The 25,874-nt window shown below is 39.0% G+C and overlaps 1 protein-coding gene across 2 annotated transcripts in view; it reads right to left on the minus strand.

Moving 5' to 3' along the window:
* Window positions 1-25,874, minus strand: part of LOC103479288 (microtubule-associated protein 4-like) — an 89,773-nt gene that overhangs the window by 30,463 nt on the left and 33,436 nt on the right. Inside the window, exon 6 of one of the 2 annotated variants that reach the window (XM_008433643.2) lies at window positions 19,565-20,803. In XM_008433643.2, coding sequence (XP_008431865.1) covers window positions 19,565-20,803 — 1,239 coding nt within the window. Of the gene's footprint in view, window positions 1-4,068; window positions 6,022-19,564; window positions 20,804-25,874 lie in introns of those variants that run through there. The other variant, XM_008433645.2, reaches the window with a different exon arrangement.

Raw genomic sequence — 25,874 nt, forward strand, 5'->3', positions numbered from 1 at the left:
TATAAATATAGTATGTATGGCTAATRTAATTTGACAATCAGAGTTACAATGCTATATCTGTATATAACACATATTTTTTTAAAAGACACATGAGCATGTCCTTATTACTGCATGTGATTTTTTTTCCTGAATATATATATATATATATATATACCTGTAAAGCAGAGGTTGGAATATCATAGCTTCAGATTAGCAAACTGGTGATTTGTTGCTTGTAAAATGGTCATTTTCAGTGCTGTCTCACTGCACCCAACAACATCAGCCTAGTGACTCATCCGGCATTAAACTGCAGACTAAAACGTACAGCTGCCGGCAATCAGCTGCAGCTGCTGATGGAATAACTGCTTGTGGTGGAGAGAGCAAAAGATTTAGAGAGGACTTCAGATTAACTGGCAGTCTAGCTGATTTAGGCGTTGGGCTGTAAGATAATTTTGGGTGTTCTAAAAAAAAAATTATGTTGAAATTGTAAAAATTGTGCTTTTTATTTGTAAAAAGTATAAATATCCTTCCGCTTCACAAGTACATTGAAATTTGTCATGTGACGGAATGTAAAAAAGTTGAAGGCCTCTAAATAGTTTGAAAAGGTGCTGCATTTGGACATCCGAAGGCGAGTACGTCATTACTGAAATAACACCTGCTAATTGAATAAGTATCAGCGTCGCTCTTAAAAAACGGAATTTATGTTAGATTTGCTTCTCCCTGAAATCCAAAATATAACTTTAAAAAAATGTTAATTGTATTTTATCAACAAATATGATTTATTTACAGCAGTTTTGAGGGCAGATCAGTTTTCAAAGTCTAGAATTTATCGCATCACAAACACAAAAGCTGAAAAGCTTTTGAAACTTTTACAGGAAACTATCTGTGTTGTGACACATGAAATCAATGGCAATGTGTTAAAACAAGTCGACCGTAACTCGATTCATCGATTGCTCTTTTTGTTGCATGCGGGACGAACTACGCCTGCAGTTTTGCTCACAAAATGCAACAATAGCTTCAGAAATTGAGATCTTATCTTCAAAAAAAAAAAAAAGAAAAAAAAAAAAAAAGAAAGTAGTGGCATGCCGAAAAGCAAGGACAGACTCTGTACAGTATGTGATTGGTGCAACTGCTGGTTTTGTTAACCTCAGAGWAAATTGAGAGAATCCCAGACAAGACTTCACTCCGAAAAGTGTTTCGCTTTGCATTTAAGTTAATGATCAGAGTGTTAAATGTGTCCTTTTTAAATAAATAAAATGATTTGGGTTTATGCGGTACACCCCTCCTGCACCTGTTTTTGGATCCGACGCTTCACCGGGAGCAGTTCACCTTCACTCTCCTCCAACTGCACAACAACAAGCTGCAGACGGCCACAAGCAATGAGCTATAACTTTGTGCTCTCAGATTGTTTTTGTCTGGATTTACCATCTGCCCTCATTTTATAAGCAATACAAGACCAAAGATAGATACACGGTTTATCAATCGCACAGTGTAGTTGAAAAAATGAGGATATGAACGGCTGCGTCAGATGTGTTTCTAGCATGAATGCAGCTCAGGGAAAGCTCCTCCTTTTGCAGAAGTTAATGTGAATCAAAACCAATCAGAAGACGGAAAGCACAATTCTACAACAGCTTCAGGTTTGTGCGTCACAAAGTCTCGACCCTTCAGCACAGGAGCCAGATTGTGTCAAATGTGGGAAGCAAATTTTGAAAAATGTAGAACCTCAATAACACCCCAGACTCCTGTTCGGTAGCCACCGTGTCGTTAACCCCCAGCACCGAAAAAACAAACAAAAAAACAAAAAACAATAACAAACAATGTGTCTGATGTATGGTCATATTCTGTAAATTATTCTATGAACTAGCTAGAAGAATAAAATCATCACAAGTAACAGAAAGAAATGCTTGAAGACATCAGTCTGTGTGTATACATATACAAGATATATTCTAATCTATTACATATGGCTATGTAATGAGAAATGAATATGAAAAATGACTTGTCTGAAAGACACCCTGCTGCTCTGATTGATACCAATAAGCAACGCATCCTGAAAACCAAGCAAAATCCGAGAAAACATCTCAGTGGCGAGGTGGGGGCTAATCCTGCGCTAGAAAGGTATTACCTCTGTCTGCCACTCTTTTTTATTTCTTTTTTGTACACGCACCATTTATGTGTGTATATTAATTTGTTACTTTATTTTGGTGATGAATGATCTGAGAGTGCAGACGTGATGTTTACTCTGTGTGTCTATGTAGGCGTTTGCCTTTAAAAATCTGTTAGATTCACGTCAGTGAACGCTGCTCACCTACGCACAGATGCGCGCACGCACACACACACACACACACACACACACACACACACACACACACACACACACACACACACACACACACACACACGCAAGACAATGCCTACACAAACGCAGACAGACACAAAGCTAGAAATAGCTGTTCTATATTTGAATGAGTACAGTCAGAGTCAATGTCTAATCAATGTCCCCGCTTTCCTCATGTCTGTAGCCTGAAAAGCAGAACATCATGCTCTGGATGATTTGATAAGACCAAAGATACRAAAACAAACTGTGGAAATAACACATTTYAGTTTTAAATCAAAAAAACTGATGCATGTTACTAGATTTATAATATTAAAGATGCGAATATCAGTCTTTTAATTTCAACATTAGCTTTAACAMAATTTCCCAGCCATCACCAGAGAACATTAAAACATAATTAACWTATTGTTTGACAATTCTCAAATTAAATGAAATACAGCAAAGAAACGAGYCCTGAGGRAAACGAGCACTCCTACTGATTTAACTTGTTCAATTTTCTACRTCTTTATGGAAAATCTTGTTTACTTAAACCTGTCTGGTAAAACGTTAGGGGTAGATTAACTTGATTTAAACTAAGCGCTGTTGCGTCAAAGGAGGAAACCATCTTTGAGGCAGATAAGCTTTGAAACATTACCAGCACTAATATAATCATTTGAATCATTTGCTTCTAGTTACCCGTTTTGTTTCTGATTCCATTTTTCCCCCCAGGATTGTTAAAAAGGCTACACCACTCCACAAAACCACCACAAATTAAAACTACTTATGACTTGTTGTGAAAGTCAGATTACTTGTTTGAATTCAGATTCCACATTCATACAACAAAAAAAACTCCATTTGCTATTTTACATTCAGTAAAACAGAAAATGGCCTTCATCACTTAGACATAAAAGGCACTCTTAAGGTGCAGTTCACAGAACAGTCTGTACTTTTATTTTAGGGAAACAACAGAAATAAATGTTCATCATCTTGGTTTTAATTTTRGTTTTGATGAGTTTAGGTTCAATGGAGAYGAATGCAGTGCAAAAAAATCCCCACCTATGTCTGAGGTACATGTCATTTTGCAGGATAATTRTAGAAGATTAGCTTCAGTTTCAACTACCGACAGCAGAGCTACAGAAACACCAACATTTTGCTCCTCCCCTCYGTTTTAGAGGCCAACTAGACAATCATGGCTGAGAATCAAAACAATTAACTTCTGTTGGATGTTTTCAACTCTGGAGACGTGGCAAGTACACCCAAAAAATAAATATTTGTATTCAAAACAGCAAAGGCGTTGTATGGAGGTACTTTATATAAAAGAAGAGTCAAAGTCATGCTATAACTTATCTGTTCAGTCATGACAAAATTAGCAGCCAATAAGGCTAAAAATTAAAGAACACACATTTCAATGTGAGCAAACAGCGGACCCAGACTGAAGCTGACAACAAAAGCTGAAACAAGTCAGAACCAGTAGCAATGCACCCTGCTGATTGTAGCTGATCRAAGAAAAATATGAAGCAAAATCACTAGAAACGCAGAAATGGAAGACTCATAAGTTTTTATGATAAACATTAGGAGGACAGTGTGTCCTCAGTAGACATCTACATTGAAAAAGGTTATGCAGTGTCTGAGAATTGAACTTTGAAAATTAATTTCATGATAGTTGGAACCAGCAACAGACATTTAAAGAAATGAGTTACTTGTGAACATGAGGATATTCTCATGTTTCAGTCTCTCATTTGACCCCAGACACATACCAAACAGGAGAGATGTCTTACCGGTGGTTACTGTCATAGTGTCCTGGGCGCCTTTAGCCAGCATTCCTACAGGAGTTGGAACAGGAAGTAGAACATTGGTTTCACAGCCCCCATGATGCCTCTTAGGGGGAGGAGAAGACGGCACCACCTGTGGCATCATTAAAGGAGWTGAGATCATCGTTGCCATTGAAGCGGAGCCTTCAGAACCGTCGGTAACCGTGAGTGATCGACGGACAGCTSCATGAGGGTAAGAGGGCCTGGGTGTTCCCATTGGGATGAAATCTGGCGAGCTGGGTGCCATCACTTGTGTGACGGTCATACCCGTAGGGTATGCCCCAGCCATTACCATGGGAACAGACAGATGTGAACAGTCAGACATTGCACGTCTCACTGCAGTTCGCTGAGSGATGTCATTACCTCTCATTGTTTTGGTTTCTCTTTTTGTTGTGTCCTCGTGCTGATTGAAAGCCTGTTCCGGGCCAGGACTTGCAACTCTTTTCTCGGTTACATTGCTTTTTGGTGGAACACGTGTTGCTGCTCCCGTTTCAGTATGGCTTAAGTTTTCTCTGTCTGACCTGCACCCTCCAACAACACTCAGCCCTGCATTACCGGCAGCTCTGTGGGGTGGAGACAGAGATGCAGGTGCATGTCCTGTGGGCAATGCGGTGCTAGCTTTGCTACCTGTTAGGTCAGACACAGAAGGAGCAAGTACATCTGTACCTRACTCCCCTAAGTATGGCTTGAGTATTTGATGTCCAGGCTTACTTGCATTAGAATCTTCCTTCAGAGTTTTCAACAGGCTTCCAGTTGTTATCYTCTCATCCTCTTTCTTTACTTCACGTGAAACTGTATCTCTGCCGATGGATGGACTTAATGGTATTTTTTCCTGACGTTCCGAAACCGGTGAGAAGATGTGTCCTTGGACAGCTGTTTGTGATCCCTGAAGGTAAAATCCCTCCATATTTCGCTGGAGATCGCTCTGTCCAAATGGCTTAGGATCAATGACAGAATTCGAAAATACTCTCCCTGGTGAGARAGAAGGGGAGTGCGATGTTGAAGTTGGGGAGGAGTGTGACGACAGAGGGCTGCTGGGGCTCTGTCCTGCGCTCCCTAATACAGCCCCAACCACTCCCACCTTAAGTCCATCTTCCTTTGGCCTTTCTGGTCTAGACCAGTCATCCTCTATTTTCAACAATGGYGTGGTGAAGCTCAGGGTTCCTGATRCCATCATCCCMGATGAATTCCCCTCGGTGCTGACTCGGCCTAMTTTCCCCTCATCTTCCATCAGAGTTATTCTGGATCCTGTCTGTGTTGTGGCAGTGGCTCCTCCTGGTGCCATCTGGCCWTGGCAATGCAGGTCGCCGTGGTGGGGAGCAGCTGGACTGGAGGGCGACAGTGGAGAAGAGGCCACCACGGCAGGGACGCTGGCACCGGAGAGAGTACCGGGAGGTTTGTGTTGCTGTTGTTGGTGCTGCTGCTGATACCCGCTGGAAGGCTGTCCATACCCACTGTTTCCATTAATGATGCCAGGCTGCTGCCAGGGTGAGCCAGAAAGGAAAGACATTCTCATGCACTGCAGTGGGTCTTTCCTCTGTTGATCTTCTCTCCAACCTGTTTGCTTGTGAGCCTTTTTCCGCTCCCTTAGTTGTGGTTGTCCTTTTTGATTCCTCTTCCCGTGTCCTTAGTTGCTTTCTTCTGCTTCAAGTGTCCTATTGCTGCTGTCCAGGAGGCAGAGGAGTCTTCACTTACCAAACAGTTGTGATCTTGAGAAGTAGAGGAAAGAAATGATCCCCTGTCTATTTTAGAGTGATTCCTTGGAGTTGTTTGTGTGTGCAACTGCATGGATGTCAGGCATGTAAAGTGCATGTGCGCTTACGGGCGAAAGGAAAGAAGTGCATGGCAGTGAAAAAGCGAAAGTGCGCGCGCGCGTGTGTGTTTGTGTCTGGTTGTCTCGGCTTCTCTCTGAGCGCTGCACAGATCAGCTGTGGGGCTAAATTGCACCTTACTCTCTCTTTCTCTCTCTCTCTTTTTGACATCACAAAGTCACATGACCACCCCGAATATTCCCTCATTCGCTGGAGCTAAATTTCAGCATCCAGCCCCTGGTGACAAACATGCTCAGGCGGACACAAACTAAGAGACAAGCGTGCACACAGTTGCACACACAAACGCACGCACAATGCTATTGGCAAAAACAAAAGCACATTTGCACACACACCAACTGATCTGTGGTTGTCACAGCTGCTCAGCTGCTTTGTGACAGCCACTGTTCACATGTTGATTCATAGTGAGAGACACAAGAAGAGATTAGCAAGACATAACTGAAGACTGTTATCATCCTGACTGAYGGACTGACTGACTCTGGCAAGAATAAAAAGAAAATGTTCTTGCGACTCATTTTGTTGACTCCTAAAGAAGTTTATTAGTCATTTCCATTTGGATAAAAATGTAAAATACTCACAGATTAGGCATTAATCTATGAACAACAGCATAGATTGTTTTTTTGTTGTTTTTTTTAGCCACAACCACTTTGACCCACTGAGGGATGGACTCCACCAGATGCCTGGAAATGTGCTGTGACATCTCGCTTCAAGATGTGATGGAGCTAGACGTCACGTCTTGGAGCAGTAAGAGGCATATTGGGGCCTTCTTTGCCAAATGACCTAAAGAAGTATAGAAAATATTTGGGTTTGGGCAAAGATCTATTGCTCTGTAATAGGCTTACCACTGTTCTCACTTCGGATCATGATCAATAATGACAGCTACAGATCAGGTAAGGCCCACAAGCTTCTGTTTTGGAGGAGTCAGTCACTCATCAAACCTCGGCAAACTGTCCCTCGATAAAGTCACTCAAATCGTTGCTTTTTTYCTTCTACCAACAGTGAAATTGTCACGTGATGGAAGAAAAGAAAATCAAGTCAAATGTCACTTATGTATACTGATTAAATGTAAGAATTTTGTTAGCTATTCTTTGATAAGTGGACTAACGAGAAAAACTGGAAAACCTGGACTAGTTTAGATATTCAACTGCTGATTAAAAACTTGTAAACAGTTTCCTGACTTAGTAAATGGACTGAACTTACWTTGAGCTTTTCCAGTCATACTGACCACTCAGAGTGAGTGGGAATTTGAGGTTAAGTGCCTTYGTACAGGGGCACGTTGTGGCAGGAAAAAGCTGGAATCGAACGTACAACTTTGTAACAGAGCCTTATAACAATAATAAAGGATTCAAAAACTCCTCAGAGGCAGTGCAATTAGAGAGGCACTAGAGAAGTGTCTGAATTTTAAAATGACGTTCTTGTGACTCATTTTGTTGATGCACACTGACATTCATAAAGCACAGCTCCTGAGAGCTGAAAAACCAATCAGAATATTGTGTTCCAGCCCTGCATAGGCTCGTTAAAATGGGATTTTGGTTTTGCTACAAAGAAACGGCACGTGTTAACGCAACAAAAAGAAAAACAAAATCAGAAAAAAAAAAATAGAAGTGAACATGCAACATGGGTAGATACTAAAGGAATATCCAAGACAAAGTTATTGCTGGAAGCGAGGAAAGGAAAAACTGGATTTAAAAAAGGAGAGTAAGCATTTTAGATTGACTTTTATAGACTGGAGTGAGCCAAGACAAMATTTTGGACACAAGAAGCATCAAGACTTATCCATTGGATTAATAATTCATCGGCTACCTCTTACCTCTGTGACTACCGTGCTTAATAGGCAAGCCAGACAGTGGTCAAGCAAAAGATAATAATAGAAAGCATYTTAGCTGCTATTAAAAAGTCWACATTATTCTGGAGGGGTTTCACAATTTAGCTGTAACTGGTTAGACATTTGCATCAGACTCTTATTGTCTTTTGTTTTTATGAAATTATAAAGTTTTAAAAACTCTCAACTTTGAAATAGGTCTCTTTTTTTAGAGCAAAGTGTTTAAATACATGCACTTAATGACCCAACCATCAAACAGTCTTAATCTAAATTAATAAATTGCAGAAATTAAAAACAGGATCTTCAACAAAGGTTTATGCAGCAAAGTTACAAACTACAAACTGGTGGCCTACAAAGTGTGTCATCATGTTTCTTCATTAATATTATGAAAAATTATATTTTCAGTCGTCCTGGTGGTTTATAAATGAGAGGTTTTAGAAATGTTCTAAATGCAACAAACTACCRTTTTATCCTCTCACAAAAAATTTGCAAAAAGGAAACATAGCTTTTTTTGAACACAGATTTGGGTCAACCTCTGCAGTGGGAGACACGGACTGTAAGTTCAACTGATTTAAGAAACTTTCACATCTCAGCAATTTTACTTTTCATATATTTGGTCGTGTAAAAGTAAAAACTTAAGGCCATATGCAGATATGCAACTTATAAGAGGACTACACGTTACAACTAAGCACAGAAATRAAAAAATCTCACAATTTCCACCTTTTTAAGTTAGACAGATTCCTGCTAACAAACCTCCATATTTAAATGTGTCTCAGATGTTTTTAAATTATGTTCAATAATCTCACAAACTCTGCTCAGGATTTATAATCCAACTTTTCAAGCAGGATTAACGAGCCTCTGGTAGCAAACCGTCTCCTCTTAAATCCTTTTCTTTCCTTATCGCACACACTTTTAGTTCCTGGCACACATGGATTGTGTGTGTGTGTGGGGGTGTGTGTGCATGTGTGTTTGTGAGTGGGACTCACATCAGGAGGCTTTGGATTTAGCTATTATTATACACCGAAGAAGTGCAAATTGAAAAATCCAGGTACAATCGAGAAATTTTACTGAGGTTTCAAAGCTGTGCAGCACACGCATCACGAAGAGCCTGCGGTCAGCGCAGATCAAGAGGCTTAGACTCGTACAACCAGATGGAAGTTAACATTTTTTTTCACAAAATAAACCATATTTTCTTTTGGTTGCTCCCAAAAGTACCACCAGGGAATCTCAGCTGTTTTAAAACAAACTGAACTTGTTAGAGGTTTGTAAAGACACAAAATGTCCTAAATTTACACTTGATATCAAGGTCTTACTGTAGATTTATAAGATAATTAATGAAGAGTATTGTCTCATATTGTTCCAGAAACAGTTATAAATATAGCTGGTCCTGTGTTAGTCCTGTCCTTTGCTTTAATACTGTTGCCAAGATTTAATGCCAGTTTAAGAGTAAAAATAAAATTTTTAAAAATCCTCACAGTCCACCTGAAACATAACAGTATGGTGGAAAAAAAGGGGGGTGGGGGGGAATTACTATTTAAAATCCTTGGCATTAAAGGTATTACCACCAATAGTTTGAAACAGAGATGTGATGTGAACTTCACAGAAAAAAAAAGAAAACTGCTAAACTTTGTGTCGATATTTTAATGTTTTCTCGGTGAAAACCCATCAGTGAGTATTTATCAGAGAATCCATTATGACACCACTATTCACAACACATTTTGTTCAAACACATTCCCAACAATAGCTAGAATTTTTTTTTTTTTGCATCTGAAAATAAAGTTGAATGAAGTTTGTTTTTTTTTTTTTTTTTTTTGCTGACAACTACAGAACTTCTTCAAGTTGAACCACGACCTTCTTCATTATCTTTGCAGCGATGACGTTTGTGGTAAATCGGGAGGAGCTGCAGATCCATGTGGAAAACGGCCCAGTCAAAATCAAAATTAATGTTCTACAAWAGCTGTGCATAGATAGTTTTCTCACAAAGAAGAATGGACAAAACACTTAGTCTTTATGCAAGGCTGAYKTAGACACAATTTCTAAAACCTGTAGCTGTAGTTCCACACTTGTTTCTTAAAAACAAATGCATGAAACACTCTTCAGATATTTATGTGCAAAAGGATTTTGAAAACCCTGCATCGTTTTCTTCCCACTTGACGTATGTGCGCAACCTTGTGTTGGTGTATTCCATAAAGTCTAATAATATAAATTGCAGTTTCTATTAATAGCATAAAGAAAAATAAAAAATAAAAAGTTAGGGGAGATGTATACTTTTGCAAGGGGACTCAGACAACCAGTGAACATGTAAGTAAAAGTTAAAAGACCAAGAGTAAATTGAGAAGTAGTCAGATATAAGCATACTCTTGAAAAAGTTGGGTTTTTTTCCCCAGTGAAAGAAAAGACTTTCTAAACTCCACTATCATCTCCTGCGCCTCGCAGCATTCCCACTTTTTCCCCTCGAATCGCCCGGGACTGAGCAGAAACACCAGGAGCAGCAGCTCGTCAAGCATGACTGACAATGAATGACTCTCATTACATAATCATCCTTAAACAATTTGCCCACTGTAATCACAGAGGGACAGTGAGCCACGGACAGGAAGAGGAAGACATTAGAGGGCTGCTTAGTTTCATAATACGGGACAGGATGGACATTTAGCAGGTTAAAACCGCAGGGTCCGGCTCAGAGGCTGCTGAACATTCACAGGTGGTTAAGAAGCAAAAAGCCTAAATCTTAGGGCTGAGGCAATCTAGTATAAAATTTAAAAGGCACAAAGAACTGGTTACCATTTTATCATGTCAGGTGTAAAATACTGTCAAACTTTTGAAGTAATCACAGATCAAACTGGATTTGTGCTGAAATGTAAACCAGTAGGTAAATGTAGAACTGACAAGCCCTGACAGTGACCTTTAATGTACTCCTGCTGATTTAGAGCCCTAACCCTAACACAGCAGTGGTTTCTTCTGTCTGTTAAAAGCATTAAGTCCAATCATTAAGGCTCCAGTTGCCTTTTCGCTGATCTTCCAAATGCTTCATATGGACATGCCTCTAAAACTGGAAACACTGGACAACAATTTAGAAAAAAAACTAACAAACAACAACAATAGAGCATTTCCTAAGAGCGTCTGATGAAATTTTAAGAAGTCCAGCCTTATGAGGAATTAGAAGGGATGTGTGTTTGTTACAAGGATGGATCTGACTGGGTCAGAAAAGATCCAGGGCGGGGAGCTGGGGGCTAATTAGGACATGATATTGACACACTTAGGTGCCGCTACATTACTGGAGAGCTGTGCATGTAAAAATGGCTCCATGTTTCACTGCAGCTGCATACAGAGAAAGGGTGTAACACCTTCGTACCAAAAGTATTCTTGCTTCAAAGTGTTGAGCTTTATTGTTAAAAGTAATAGTGGCATAATGTAAAGTTGTCTGTTTGCCAGCTTTTCAGCCAGCAAATTATGCCAGCGTTATATGTAAGCAAGAATCATATTGTTAGTTTATTTTGTACCTGTAAACAGTTGAAACAAAAGTACTTAACCATTGTTTTCAATTTATTTCTCTTCTCTTATTGTGGAAACAAATTCAAATGTCATGTATGCTTTAACTTTATGTTCAGAAAGTTTTATATTASACCCTATTTCCATCAATCTCATTTGGGCTAGTTGACTCCAGAAATGTTTACAAGTATTTTTTTTACCAGGTTCAAGTTATGTCTGAGCTCTTTTAAGAGGAAAGTCAAATTCAATTCTCAAATTTAGACAAATAGCCTGAATTTGAGACTGCCCCGATGTAGGTTAAGGTTAAGACAAGAGGATAATATGTTCGATGTGAGTTTATTTTTTTCTGAAACATTTGAAAGTCATTCAGCCAAACGTTCAGTTGGAGAGACTTTAAGTAGTTCAATATTATGATGCTACAGCTAATATGGACAGATCATTATATAGTATCAATCAACCTCAGTGCTGAAAGTCAATCAAATTCTTTCAAAAKAAGATATGTGCATGKYTTGTGGAAATGTCCACAAAGAGAAACAAAAGTATTTACATTTTAAATTTATGCTGCATGAAATGTGGTCAAAGGATTAAAAATGTTACCTTTGATAAATCCCAAGACTACAAAGTTGACATTTTAAGGCTTGTTTTTTCAAATCTTCTGTCTTTTCTACCAGTCAAGGTCAAATGTGTTGTYCGTTCCATTACATAACATCCCAACAGAAGCTGAATAAATCACAACAAAAAAAAAAAAGACTCAACCTTGAAATGACCTTATATATCAAATGTTACTGTCTTAAAGATGTGTTAGCATGCTACATCCTAGAGATGCTATGCTAGCTATATCTAAAAGGTAACATTGCCATCGAGATTATAACAGCAACAGTAATGTTAAATACTGTGGCTCGAATCAACACTGTGGCCCCAATGAACAGAACATCACAGAGCTGGGAGCACAGCTGACAGATAAGATTAGCTCTGTTACTAACACACACACACACACACACCCACGCACACACACACACACACACACACACACACACACACACACACACACACACACACACACACACACACACACACACACACACACACACACCTGCGCGCGCGCACGCGCGCACACACACACACACACACACACGGCCGCTCTGCAGAGCTGTGCTAGTCTTGCATGTTAGCCATGTGTGCTAGGATCCCTCCGCTTATGTTAATTAGTCCGTTCATGCACCAACACAACCCCACTGACTGTGCCTCCTTCACTTGTTGCTCTTGTTATGAATAACATTTCTGCAGGAGTTCATCTTACAGGACAATGTGTTAGAGACACATTAGGAGAAATAGCTGATGTTACTATTAAATTCATTTGTGTGCTTCCGGCATACATTATTTTGGGAAACAATTTACTGCTACATCTCACCAATAGAGCGAGCAGCRCAAAATATCTCTGACAACTCGAGTGATGCCAATTTCTTCTGCTAAAACTTTGAGCAACAAATTACATACCAGAAACACTAAGAGAAAAAGAGGGCTAATAAATGCATCACACGCAAATAATCACTCTTCAGGTGTGTAATTGCGGTCAAAAACAAACAAACAAACAAACAAAAAAAAAAAAAACAGAAAAAGTCCCGTCTTTGAAGGTCACAGATTGCATTGCATTGACTGACTAAGGACGAAAACAGAAAAAGGAGACACTACAGCTGGTTGCCCATGGTGCTGGGCAGAGCGAAGGAGTGAGCAAGACTGTGGGTGGGAGGGGGGGAGGCGGCTGCGGGGTGGGGAGGATCTTGTCAGAGCGAGTCTATTTTTAGGCTTCGAGCTCACTGCCTGTCACACCCAGTCCACCCCTTCTCGACCCTCCTCTCCTACCCCCCCCTCCCCAACCCTCACTTGCGGAGTCTCGTTGTTTCCACGGCAACCGCCTCCCATGTCTCCCTGACAACGCCCTCCTAGTCCACCAACAACCCAACAAACTCMCCCCTCCYCTCCCCCACCCGACATCAAAACCCAATTCGTCGATGCAGTGATTATTACAGTACTGCAGCGACACAGGGAGTCTGAGCAGGAGAGGGGAAGACGTGAGGTGGATGGAGGAGACATAAAGGGCAAAGACGCGGGAGGGGGATGGAGAGATGTGAAGGAGACGATACTGCGGGCGAAAAAGGAAGAGCAAGAATAGACGGCTTGGTCCACACAGAAGATAAGGAAGACAGGACGGGAATCAATGAACAGAAGCCTGACGTGAAAGAAACAGCAGATTAAACTTAGTTGGAAAATCGTAATTGCGTCAGCATTTGGGGGGAAGGTTGGAGGTGCAGACAGAAAAAGAAACAGGTGGAAAAAAGGGAGTAACAAGATAGAGGGAGAAAAGGAGGACAGGAAGCAAAAAATAATCCACCCCTAAAATCTCACTGCGGCACAGTTCCAGCTGTAGAGGAATTAATCTGGTCTCTATGCGGCGCAACACATGCAACAATTTGATACAGAAAACACAGATCATAATAACAAAGACCGATCGCTTGTAGCAGAATTTACAATGTCAAAATGATAAAACCCAACTTGAATACTGACTGATTTCTGCTGTGCATAAAGAGCAACAACAAATCTTTTTCATAATACATTATGGTAATTTTAAAATGCWTTACGTGCAGGAATATTACTAAAACACCCAACAACTCATTAGTTACTTGACTGGATATATCATTTTACTTTAAATAACCTGCTTAGATTTTGTTTTATTATAGTAAGTGAAAGCTAAAGATATCTAGATACTTCTTCTACATCTATAAAAAGCTGCGATGGATGCAATGATGAACTATTTGCAATTCTGTCTCTAATACTAAAATATGGAGTGACATACAAACTGGTTMTGTTACAGGAATATATAATATTATTCAAATAATGATCAAACACAAAGTAACTGATCTGTATCCCGACTGATGCTTTTTCAAACAATGAATATCAGAGTAGCTGTCTAAACTCTTCTCCTAGTTACTGCTGTTGGTGTCCTGTCTCTAATTTTACAGTTTTATAATACAAGATAGAAGTTGTTTTCTGTAAATTCTGTCATCAGATGGCTAATTGGAGCCATCAACAAGTCATATAAAAACCCAGTAAACAGGCTAGCACTAGCTTAGCACCTTGAATACTTTTGGCGCATAAAGTCTCAGTACTATAAGCAAGACATGAGAATATGAATCGAAATAGACGAAATACACATATCCTTCATTGTCCCACTCTGGAAATTCAAGTGTACCAGCAGCAAGTTAAAGACAAGGAGAAATTATGCATATTCACACAAAGATAAAATATATAAAAATACGAAGACATTTACAAAATAAGAAAAACACCGCAGCATACTCAGGTGAATAGAAAAGTGCAACTGAGTAATTTAAAGAAAAAAATGTACAAATGTGTTTTTGTGTAAAACCCAACGGACTATTTATAAGTGAAAAAACTGCAAACAATATGTGCAARTAGCAGCAGGAATGTTATTTGAAATGAGAAAAACTGCTAATAATAGCAGGTATGTAAACTTTAAGGGTTTTGTTGGTAGCAATGATGGTTATGAAGAATGTTGTAACAGGTCTTTCTTGAAAATGCAAGTTTGTTTTCTAGAAATTTATCCTGTATAAATGAAAGTAAAAAATATAAAACTAGCAGCTGCTGGGAGGAAGGAYACCTAGGATGCAGCAGTCTGTCATGGAAGGTGCTCAGTTCAGCAAAATATTATAATTGATTAAAATAAGGTCTTAATTAGAAATTGCCTGAGTCCAATTTTTTCCACATTATCTAGGACATTCTGCTGAGAGAATACTTTTCTGATGATGGCATTTCTGCTGAAGTACCGTGCTTGACATTTTTCCAGACAAWCAATTCCAAATTCTTTATTAAATCTAAAACAATAACTTTAGAAAATCAGCACCTCATCACACAATAGGAGGGGATTTCTTTTTTTTTTTTTAATTCACGGTAACTTTTGAAATCAAAAGCACAATCTGGAGTGAAACCAAAGTCCCAAAGTTGTTTTTCTGAACAAAAACCTCAGTTTCCTGATGTAGCATTTGTATCTGTCAGCTATTCAAGGGCAAAACATCTGGAATATTTCTTGTGGGTCAATTTGTTGAGAATCTCAAGCCGTTTATCTTCATCAGCGAACAGCCACAGCTGCAGTTCCACCGGCCAACACCAGATRGAGCCAACGAGCAGGGCTGAGCGCTAACAGCAACCTCTTTACAGCGTACAATCACCGCACAGTAAGGATCTGTTTGCTACTTTACACAGCCAACCACAGCGCACATTGGTCCCCTGTGGAGTTTCATCTTATGGATTTCACTTAATCTCAATCTCTCTGACCGGCTTGCAAGGRCAAAACAATACACAGAGAAACAAGGTTGCCCCTCCTCACAAACACACATGCAAGGACAACATACAGCAGAATAGAGACGACTGAGCAGAGACSACCATTGTGTCTTCTCCTGCAAAGCAGCACGCACACTTTTGCATGAGAAAAAGACTTGGGAGTCCCTTTTTCATCTCAGGAGTAAAACGGTTGTACTCATCAATTATGTAGTTGAGAGAAAAGGAAGGGATAAAGGTGTATAAATAGAGTCAACTGATGGAGTGGGAGCATAAAAATAGAATATTCAAACAACTTGTTTCACTGATTTTCAGATGAGATGGTCAGTAAGTAAAACACAGATCACCCTAGTTACATCTTGACTCCTAGTTTGATTGTTTTGGGTGAGAAAAAAAAACTTGATGTCTTCAGTCAAAACTCATTTAAATCACATGCAAGACTACAAACCTCAACTGTTAAAACTGAACTGATATCCTCCTCCATTTTCCAGATAAACARCATTTCAGTCCTCCAACAATCACACCAGACAGCTTAAAGCATTCAGATGATGTCTCATATTGTTATAAAAAGCATTAAAGGGAATCTAACKTCTCCACACATGACACTAAATCATCTGTGTAATAAATATAAATGTCAATGAGTATAATAAACAATGGGATCACATMCATTACAAGGAKTTCTGTGTTTGAAATATTCAGCAACGTAAAACTGACCATGCATGAGAAAGTAGTCTTGGTAAAAACAAGAAAATAATTTTGATATTCARGTTTTGCAAAACCATYAAGTCAAAAACACTGCATTTCACTATTACATTTTTAAGTACCCCATTTTTCAAAAAACATTAACCATTGCACTGTAGGATAATAGCCAAATTACTGAGTACAGCTTTTGATGTACTCTGGTAAAAAAATCGGCGTAAACCGAATCTTTCAGTGGAACAGTGAGCCGTTTCACAAACACAAGTACGCACAAACCCAAAGCTGTGAATAAAAGAGTACATCACAGTTTTCTGAAAACTTACGGCAAGAATTKYTTTCATAAACGGCAGCAAACATCCTTTTAGCCACACCTCACAATGTAGCAACTTTAAAATCATTTTCACATCACATCATATCTGATTTCATCCATTCATCCTTCCTGGTAAAAAGAAAGTACAGAGTTTGTGTGTTTTTGTATGCCTGAGAGTTTGTGTGTTTTTGTATGCCTGAGGTTCAATTTAAATCATTTCACAACACGGTAAAGACCATGTTTTCCATATTTAAGAATCAAGGAGGGTGCACTTTCTTTTTACAATCACCATATAAGATATTGGCAAAGCATGGCAGCGCAGCTCACTTTGTGTCTTTACAGTTTTCACAAGATTTTAACAAGATTTTGACATATCTAGRAAAAGGCCAAATTTCTTAAGAGAACACTGATTTACAAAATATGCCTTACATGTTACAACAAAGCAACCGTAGAAACTCACTTTGACCCATCGTTAAATATGAATCGCCGGTTTTTAATCAGTTCAGGCATTTTTCAGTCATATCATGTTGTTCAAATGCTTTGCAGTGCTTTCAAACTTTACGGTACTCTGCTCAATTTCAATATTCAAATTTGCAGACAGTCTCGTCTTACCTGTAGATGGAGAGCAAGCAGTTGGCGGCGTCACAAAGAAAAAAAAAACAAAAAAACAGAAGGGAGTGGGGAGGGCAGACAGAAAGAAAAAATAAACATTTTTAGTCCTCCCAGAATGAACCTGACTGTATTAAACAAAACACTGACATGTTTAAGAATAAACTAGTATTAGGCTTCTACCACAACATATGTCTTCTGTAGGAGTACGTAATAAAGTCTTGAAGTTTTACTACAAGTTAAAGCACAGTATGTAATTTTAATAAAACAAAATGTTTTTAACATATTTGTTAACTGTCACTATAACGTGACAGTATAGCATGAAATAAATCAAGCCCCTCCACCTTTTCCCGGTGCTCCTATTGCCATCTGCAGAAATACAACCCTCCTGGTGAAAAACAACCAATCCCAGCCAAGAGGATGGTCTTAATGCTGTCAATCAAGCTGCTGTACATKATGCTCTATGTGCTAATGGCAGAGAAACAACTTGCCAATACAGGAAAACTGCCTGTCCACCGTTATCAATAGCCATGCTAACTAGCCTGACCTTTCATGGCTGGTTCTGTTGACGGAAAAGAGATGTAGTGAAGCTAGAGAGCAAGGGGGAGGTTGTGAGCAGCGCATAAACAAGGGTGATTGACCCCTCTCCTGACTCTGATTGCTTGTTTCTGACCGATTGGTGTATTTCTGCAGAAGATAGGAGGAGGAGGCAGAGGAACTGGATTTTTTCCTGATTATCCATCTCATATTCTACTACATAAAACACAGTATAAACATTTTTTTTAATAAAAGTTACATACTGCAACTTTAAGAGATTTGTAATTATTTAACCTTAAATACGCCTGATAACATGCCAGTGAAGAAGATGAGAATCAAGATTAAATTTGCATTTAACTAGATGAACTGTGGTTAGATTGAACTTTTTACAAAAGTAAGAAAACTGCATTCAATAATCATTTTTTCCTGTACAATACTTGGATTCAGTTTGAAGCCTCAGGTGCAAACTACACAACGGAAGCACAAGAATATAATCATCTTAGGGTTTTTCTTTTGCTTGTGGATGGTAGATTTGTGAGAGCTGCACCATTCTATTGCAGCAACAAGAGCAGAAAACCTTAAGTGAAATTGTTTGATGATTCTGATAAAATCATATACAGTCTTAATTTTTATGTAATCTATACACTGAATGCAAATAAAGAAAATGTTTAACACTTTAACAAAAGCTGAGCTAACTGGTCACATATCAAAGTAAAAAAAAACAACGTACTAGTCTTCTACATACAGGTGAATATTACTGTGACCCTCTTTCTTCATCATCGGTTGTAAAATAACGTAAAAAAGAGATATGTCTGTAGTAAAACTGCCTAAAAACTAGTAAAACACTGTGCAAGTTCTACTTTCCCAAATTATACTCTGTTTATGTTAATAAGTAAAGTTATATGGAGCCATGCAAAGTTATTCATACCCATTTTATTGGGATTTGACAGACCATGAAAAAGCACCACACAGCTTGGATGCGAGAGAAAAGTGCGTGCATTTAATTCTCTTTCTTTAGAAAAAAAAATGTTGAGAACCATGGTCCCAATAAAATGCACTGAATTTTGTTGTCGTAGTCTGACATAATGTGGAAAGGTTCATGGAGTATGAATACTTTTGCAAGGCAATAAAGGCATATTAATGCTCTATCACAGCACCAATTTGTCACTAAACAGTAAGTTAAGATCTACGTGTTCAGAACACTAAAAAAAAAAAACGGCAACAGCAAATTGACTTTGCCATGCATGAACTTAGGTTAGGTATTTGCGTCTACGGACAAAAAGGAAATGGCAGAGGGGTTAGACAGGCAGATGATATTCAGATGAAACAGTGGACACATAAACAAGCAGAGAAGCTATCTGAAGCAGCAGGTCAGGTTATACACTTGTTATGATCATGTTAACTTATACACAGAAGCAGGCTGAGGAACATCAAATAAGACAGTTTACGCCCTTATGGGTTGGTTATTGAGGGCCCGACTACTAAAAATATCGTTACATACACATTTGTCCCATACGCATGCCAGCAGTATGGAGAAGTAATGTCAGGACTCCAATATCTGTCCGATTTTCACTTTCTAAATAATAAGAATATATTGAAAACTAATACAAGATCATCAATTTGTCGGGCCCTGGYTATTACACATCCAAAGAGGAAAGGATCAACCACCAAACAGGCCTGGTGCTCAATCCACAAACAGAGCCATGCATACGAAAAGACAAACAGTACTGTTTTCGACTATCCTAGCATAATCATAAACACTTCTGTTAAAATCAGTCCCAAAGGTCATTCTTATCTTTCCTGTAGTTCACCAACCTTCCAGAAGGGGGAGCTGTGTCGACGAGGACTCCTGGTGCTCTGAGTGTGCAAGGAAGGAGGGAGGGGCTGCTCGGGTGATGGAGGAAGAAAGATTGGGTGAACTAAGGGGCATGCCTACACCTTTTTGGGGAGTGTCTGATGATGAGGAGTGGGTGGCTTCGTTTTTAAAGGGAGCGGAGGAGTAACAAAGCAGGCTGCCAAAGGTGGTGGTGGTGGTCATGGGAGCAGGAATACCAGGTAACGCTGCTGTCGCTGTGCTAACAGCAGAAGCAGCAGTGGAGGACAGGAGTGTGCCTGAGGGGATAAAAGGCTCAGCATTGACATTGAGGGTTGATGCAACCGTTGCGGGAGCTGGGGGTGGTGGGTTGGTGGAAGGAGTCAAAGCAGGGTCTGCAGTGCTTTTTGAAGGGTTGAAAGCAGAGGGAGATTGCGAAGCAGGCATGGCGGTTTCCATAGGAATGGACCTAGTTAGAGACGCAGTGGCAACGGAGGGGGTGTTGGTGAGGGGGGTAGTGGTCTGAGAGTCAGGGGTAGAGCCTGGAGGAGTCTGGAGGACTGAATCGAGGAAAGAGAAGGTCTGGGAGACTGGGCTCAGATTGTCCCCTGTCAGTAGCGCTAGACTTTCACTAATATCCCCATTTTTAGTCGCAGTATTAGTGGTAAAACTACTGTTAGCCTCAGGCTTACTGATTGAAACTTTGTCTTTGTTTGGCTTTGGCCCATCTTTATTAGACAGAGGGTAATCTACTACACACATGGGTTCATAGGCACGTGGAGATGCATCTTTCACAAGGCTAACATGGGAGGAGTTAGTGAAACTTGTAGGTATTTGTTCAAGGGCTGTGTCAAGGGGAAACCTCGGGGCAACGGTCGCCGGCGTGGGGGAGACAGGTTGCTGGGGTGCGCCCCACTCCTCTGGAAGTCTTGCCCGACTCTTGGTCTTTCTGCCTTTTACCCTACCCCCTCCTCCACTCTCTCTGATTTCCCGCTCCCAGTTCTCCTCCTCATCTCTGTCGTCCGCTTCTTCCTGCATCCTGTGCTTGTCTGATTGGCCAGCGTTATTCTCCTGCTCATCCAAGAAGTCGTAGACCTCATCGCTGCCCTTCCTCTTCTTCTTCCGCCGCCGCTGCTTGCCAGTCTCTCCCCCTGGCCCCACTCTCTCTGGGCTGGGGGGCTCAGAGTTGGAGGATGTGGGACTGCTGTCGTCCATTGAGCCACTGGGAGAGAGGACGGGAGCTGCCGAGGGGGGAGGGTTTTATAAGAGGAGGAACCAATCATATACTGTGTCAGAGAAATATAGGCTAAACAGCCATCAGATTGTGGCTACCTTAAATGAACTGATTTTTAATTATACTAAGGCTAATATGTTAACTCAAGTTAAAGCATCCTATGTGATTTGCCTGCAAGCAGACAGCCTCAAACACATCAGTTTGTATTTGTCAATTTGTTTTCTTACAGAACTTGAACATTAGCTTGAGAACCAATGTAAYACCTATGAATACTAGATCCCACACAGGCAATGGGTARCAAAAAGTCTCACGTTACAAAGTTGCCAGAGATTTTTTTTTATGACACAATCCCACTTTTCCCAACACTAATTTCCAGTTTCTAATATTTTGCTTAAAATTTTAATTCAATTTTTTACTATGACATATGTCAAATATTTCTACAGTGGCTTTAAATATGGGAAAAACAAAAAATGTTCAAGAGAAAGATGGATGGATGGATGGATGGATGGATGGATGGATGGATGGATGGATGGATGGATGGATGGATGGATGGATGGATGGATGGATGGATGGATNGGATGGATGGATGGATGGATGGATGGATGGATGGATGGATGGATGGATGGATGGATGGATGGATGGATGGATGGATGGATGGATGGATGGATGGAAATAACTTTTACATAAAGACATGAGGAATGCAATCTGGAAATACAAATATTTTCCCAAACTTTTATGCTACAAATCTGGAAGCTGCTTAGATATTGACATGTATCACATCTGTCAGTGAAATGCAAATTTATTGTTAATTTCATTTCATTTTCTTCTTTGAGCAAATATCTAAAACACCCACAGCAATAAGTACAACCTACTGAGAGCGTAACTTTAGTACTTTGAATTTGATGCAGTGGACATCCACATCTTGCACCAACACAAAACCAAAATTTCCCACCTAACTTTCAAAGCTATTAAATTATGTTATCAATATTCTAAATRTTTCATTATGATCAGTCTTAGCTATACTGYTTCTTTCTTCCAGCAAAAATAATAAAACAAGGTAAGAATGTGAACATCATAGGCAATAAGTAAAGATCAGCCTAGTCCAGGATCTGTTTACTCTACAAAAGTCTGCGACCAAGATCACCATCAAACACAATTAGAGGTGTCCACTTGAGATCAATTCACCATAGATGCATGCTAAGACAAACGGGGTTAATGCTGAATTAATGTTAAAATAAGATTGGCTTTATGGCTCTACTTTTTGTGCATGGATGTAGTTAAGTGAGCATTTATACRAAARACATGTTTATTTCCTGTGAGGTTTGGATCTAAAGCTAAACAAAAGTGAAGTGAGTGAAGCTCACTTTAACAAGTTTTAGGAAAACTAATCAATGTGGGTACTTATATCTACAATTAAAGTGCCTGGATAAGGCCAACCAGCAGCCTACAATCTAAAAAAAAAGTTTTGCAAACTCTGACAAACTGCCTCTATCTGTGTCTGAGAATGTTGTAGTTGAAGATGTTATATATGAAACAAATTTCTGTAATTTTTTAAACACAAATCATCAGTGCTTAGAATTGGACTCATTTCACTAACTAACGAAATCCATCTACAAAGCTCTAAGCAAATGATGCTCTCTATAGTCTGACTGCTTTTTGGAAAAAAGGATTTATGATGATGTTGTRKGTGATGTCTCATTTAAACACATCCAATTTATTTTTGATCTCAACAGCTATTTTTTTCTTCCCTCCTAGGAAATATTAAATAAATGCATAGGTGATCAATATGTAGTTAAAAGGGAACTCAGTAGCTCATGAATCAACAGCTTGTAAAGCCACTTGTAACAGCAGTAGTTGTTTTCTACATGACCTRAACAGTCTCTCACGTCATTACAGAGCAAGTCTAGCAGACCTTTCTGCACAACGTTGCTTCTGCTCACTTAACATTCACTCAATATTCAACCTGAAACTGATKAATTCAGATCTGATTCAAAAGTCTAATTAGCAGAGTAGGTTGTGGTTAACCAGAAACACTTCCTGGTCCTGTTTCTATGTAACTGGCCCATATCATTAACCCTTCACCACCTGGCTGGACAGTTGCTATGACTTCTCTAATTGATTGCTTTTTTGTTTTCTGATTATGGAACTGTGCATCATAACCAAGCATCTCTTCTTTTGTAGRAGCCTAGGAGTGAATTTGTTGAACATCATCAATACATGGGAAACTTAAGTGCGTTCTTAAATGTCTTTAACTTGTAAATAATCTTTCTCAAAGGACTTAAAATCGCTTAGAAATGGCCTAATAATTTTTCACAGACTGACAGGCAGCAACAACYTCYTGTCTAAAATCACCGTTGATGTTGTTCCTCGTTTTCCTCTGTGAATTTTGGACCAACACAAGCTCAAATACCTGTACAGGGCAACAATCAATTTTCTTTTAAACCATGACTTTGAGATGTTTAATAAAGAGATCATGTTGTATCGAGTAACCTTAAWCATCTGAATAATGAAATCTGGCTAAGCTAAACTCTGGATGTGACTCATCCTTTTCTTTCAGACAACATTGTTGCAATCCGAGGGACCGAGCGGCTCCTGTGAATCAAGCAGGCACAGATAACGRAACAAAGCAGGCACTCTGGGAGCAACGGGACCGTGAACGAGCAAAACAAGACAAATAAATCAAGCTCATAGCAAACAGGATGCAGCATGCATGATCGAATCAAATGCATGCATGTCTGAAGAATAACAACAGCCAACGTACACGCGGACTCACTGAAATGACATCTCAAACAAAAGGAAGGGTATAAAGAACCACAAAATGAGGACATGTACAGGCTTTGACAAAGCAAAGTATACATAACTTTTTTTTGTCTGTTCTATCTTTTGAATCAGTGCCTTGCAAAAATATTCATATTAGTTTTTGGGGGTTTTTGTGTGCGTTTCTTCAGCATACAGCCGGAAACTTCAATGTATTTTACTGGGATTTCATTCGACAGTCCAACATAAACTAATTGTGAAGGAAACAGAAAAGGAAACATGGATTAAGAGACAGAAGAGATGGCTCTGGCTGTCTGCGTAGGGTCATTGTCCTGATGAAAGGTCAACCTCTAGAAAGTAGTCTTTTGCATGTAAGCCACAAAGTTACATTTTTAGTCCCATCTGACAAGAGAACATCTTTTTAGAAATATTTGTTCCCTGCATATAGCTTCTCATTACTGTGAAGTGTTACCATGGACCTCTTGGCTGCTTCTCTGATTACTACTCTCTCATTGGTCAGCTTAGGTGGACAGCCATGTTTTGGCAGGTGTGCAGGTACATTTTTGAATGATGGATTAAACAGTTTTCTTAGGAATAAGATTATTGTTTTGTAATCAAATCCTTTGTCTAAATTTCTCTACATCTCTATGCTTGAAGTGTCTGTAGTGTTTTTTGGACTTCATGTTGCTGTTTACTCATGAATGTTCTCCAATAAACCTCTTAGATTCTCAGAGGTTTGTTTTATACTTAATAAATTACGCACCAGTGGACTCTGTAGTTAGGTGACTTGTGAAGCCTACTGTACTGAATTTTATTTAGGGGTATCAAAGTAACAAGGGCTGATTACAAATGCTTACCACACCTTCAATTGTAAAAAAAATATATATATACGATATATATAAACTATTTTATTCACATAGAAAYTCATCAAAATACACTTTTCTGATTTCAAAGTCAAAAAATTGAAACATTTCAAATAGTGTGATTATCGTTTTTTACAAGGCAYTGTATCTATCTGCATTTTTTTTTTTTCAAATTACATTTCTTATTTTGTAATAACAAGCACTTCAAAGGTCTGGTTTGCAAAAAATTGAAAAATATGATTGGACCAATAACAAAAATAAGATATAAAATGTACTTTTAAWATGATATAAAATGTGCTGTTTTTCCACAATACGTTTCTAGATCAGTGTTATCGTTCTGCATGCTCTTTMGAGGGTCTTACATCACTACWTATTAGTGAAACTAGAGAACAGAACATTTCCCCTTTAAATCTGCCTCSCTTTCCTACATTGCAAATTAAATGAAGTTGCTATTTTCTCCCTGTGACRTGAAGCTCCAATCTGCTATAAACAGACAGCTGGGATATCGTCATCTATAGTTAATGTGATGTGGTTTTTAATGGATGCTCCTCCTAGTTTGAACTCTGGCGAATTGCCAGAAATTACATTACTGTTTGAGCACTTGTTGCTTCAGAAAACCAAAAGATAAGCTYGAAATTTGTGTAAAAGAKGGTTYATGCTGAGGGTGAATGCAGAGCAGCGCCGCAGGAACACASTAGGTAAATCTGCCAGTAGCTGAAATACCACAAAGAGCAGAGCATGATGAGACGACCAGCTACATGTTGGGTACGTTTATTTTCAGAGTCCTGCAAAAGTTAAGACCCTAACATTAAACTTTTACTCCAAAAAACAGCCATATTACATTAAAAGGCAAAAARAAGTCTGCAGTATGAGATGGATAGATTATCAGTTATTAATTACAAGCAAAAAGCTTTATGATGAAGCTTTCTGATAGTACTTCCAGACCTGTAAAGATAAAAAAACTAATCCTCACCCTGTTTTTAATATAATATGATCATAACTTCCAAAAAAATCCACAATGTAATAACCTACATTAAATTTTCAGGTAAAAAAAATTAATTTAGTATTCCTAATTTCAAGATGTATTGTTTTTGACAGAATTTAACAAATTTATTTGCATCTTTATTAATGATGAAAAAAACAGAAAACAGAACAATTGTTGGGACCCTTTTAGGCCCTGTTTTAGTAAACTGATACATAATTAATATTTATACTTCAAATTAATCAAAAATGTCTAGAAAATTTCAATTTTCAGTCTATGGTTTCTGTTTTTCCTGGGGTATTAATGAGATGCTAAACAAATGCAACTCTGCCAAATATGGGAAATGTTAGAGCAATCCACTCAAGTCAATTAGGTGTGTGTTGATGTTAAGAAGACATTAAAAAGCTGGAATAAAAAAAAAATACTCACATAAACTTTGCCGTATAGTCAGATCAATAATCAAAAGTAGAACTTAT

This window comes from Poecilia reticulata, linkage group LG17 (genome assembly GCF_000633615.1).
Source record: "Poecilia reticulata strain Guanapo linkage group LG17, Guppy_female_1.0+MT, whole genome shotgun sequence".
In the NCBI taxonomy this organism is placed as follows: domain Eukaryota; kingdom Metazoa; phylum Chordata; class Actinopteri; order Cyprinodontiformes; family Poeciliidae; genus Poecilia; species Poecilia reticulata.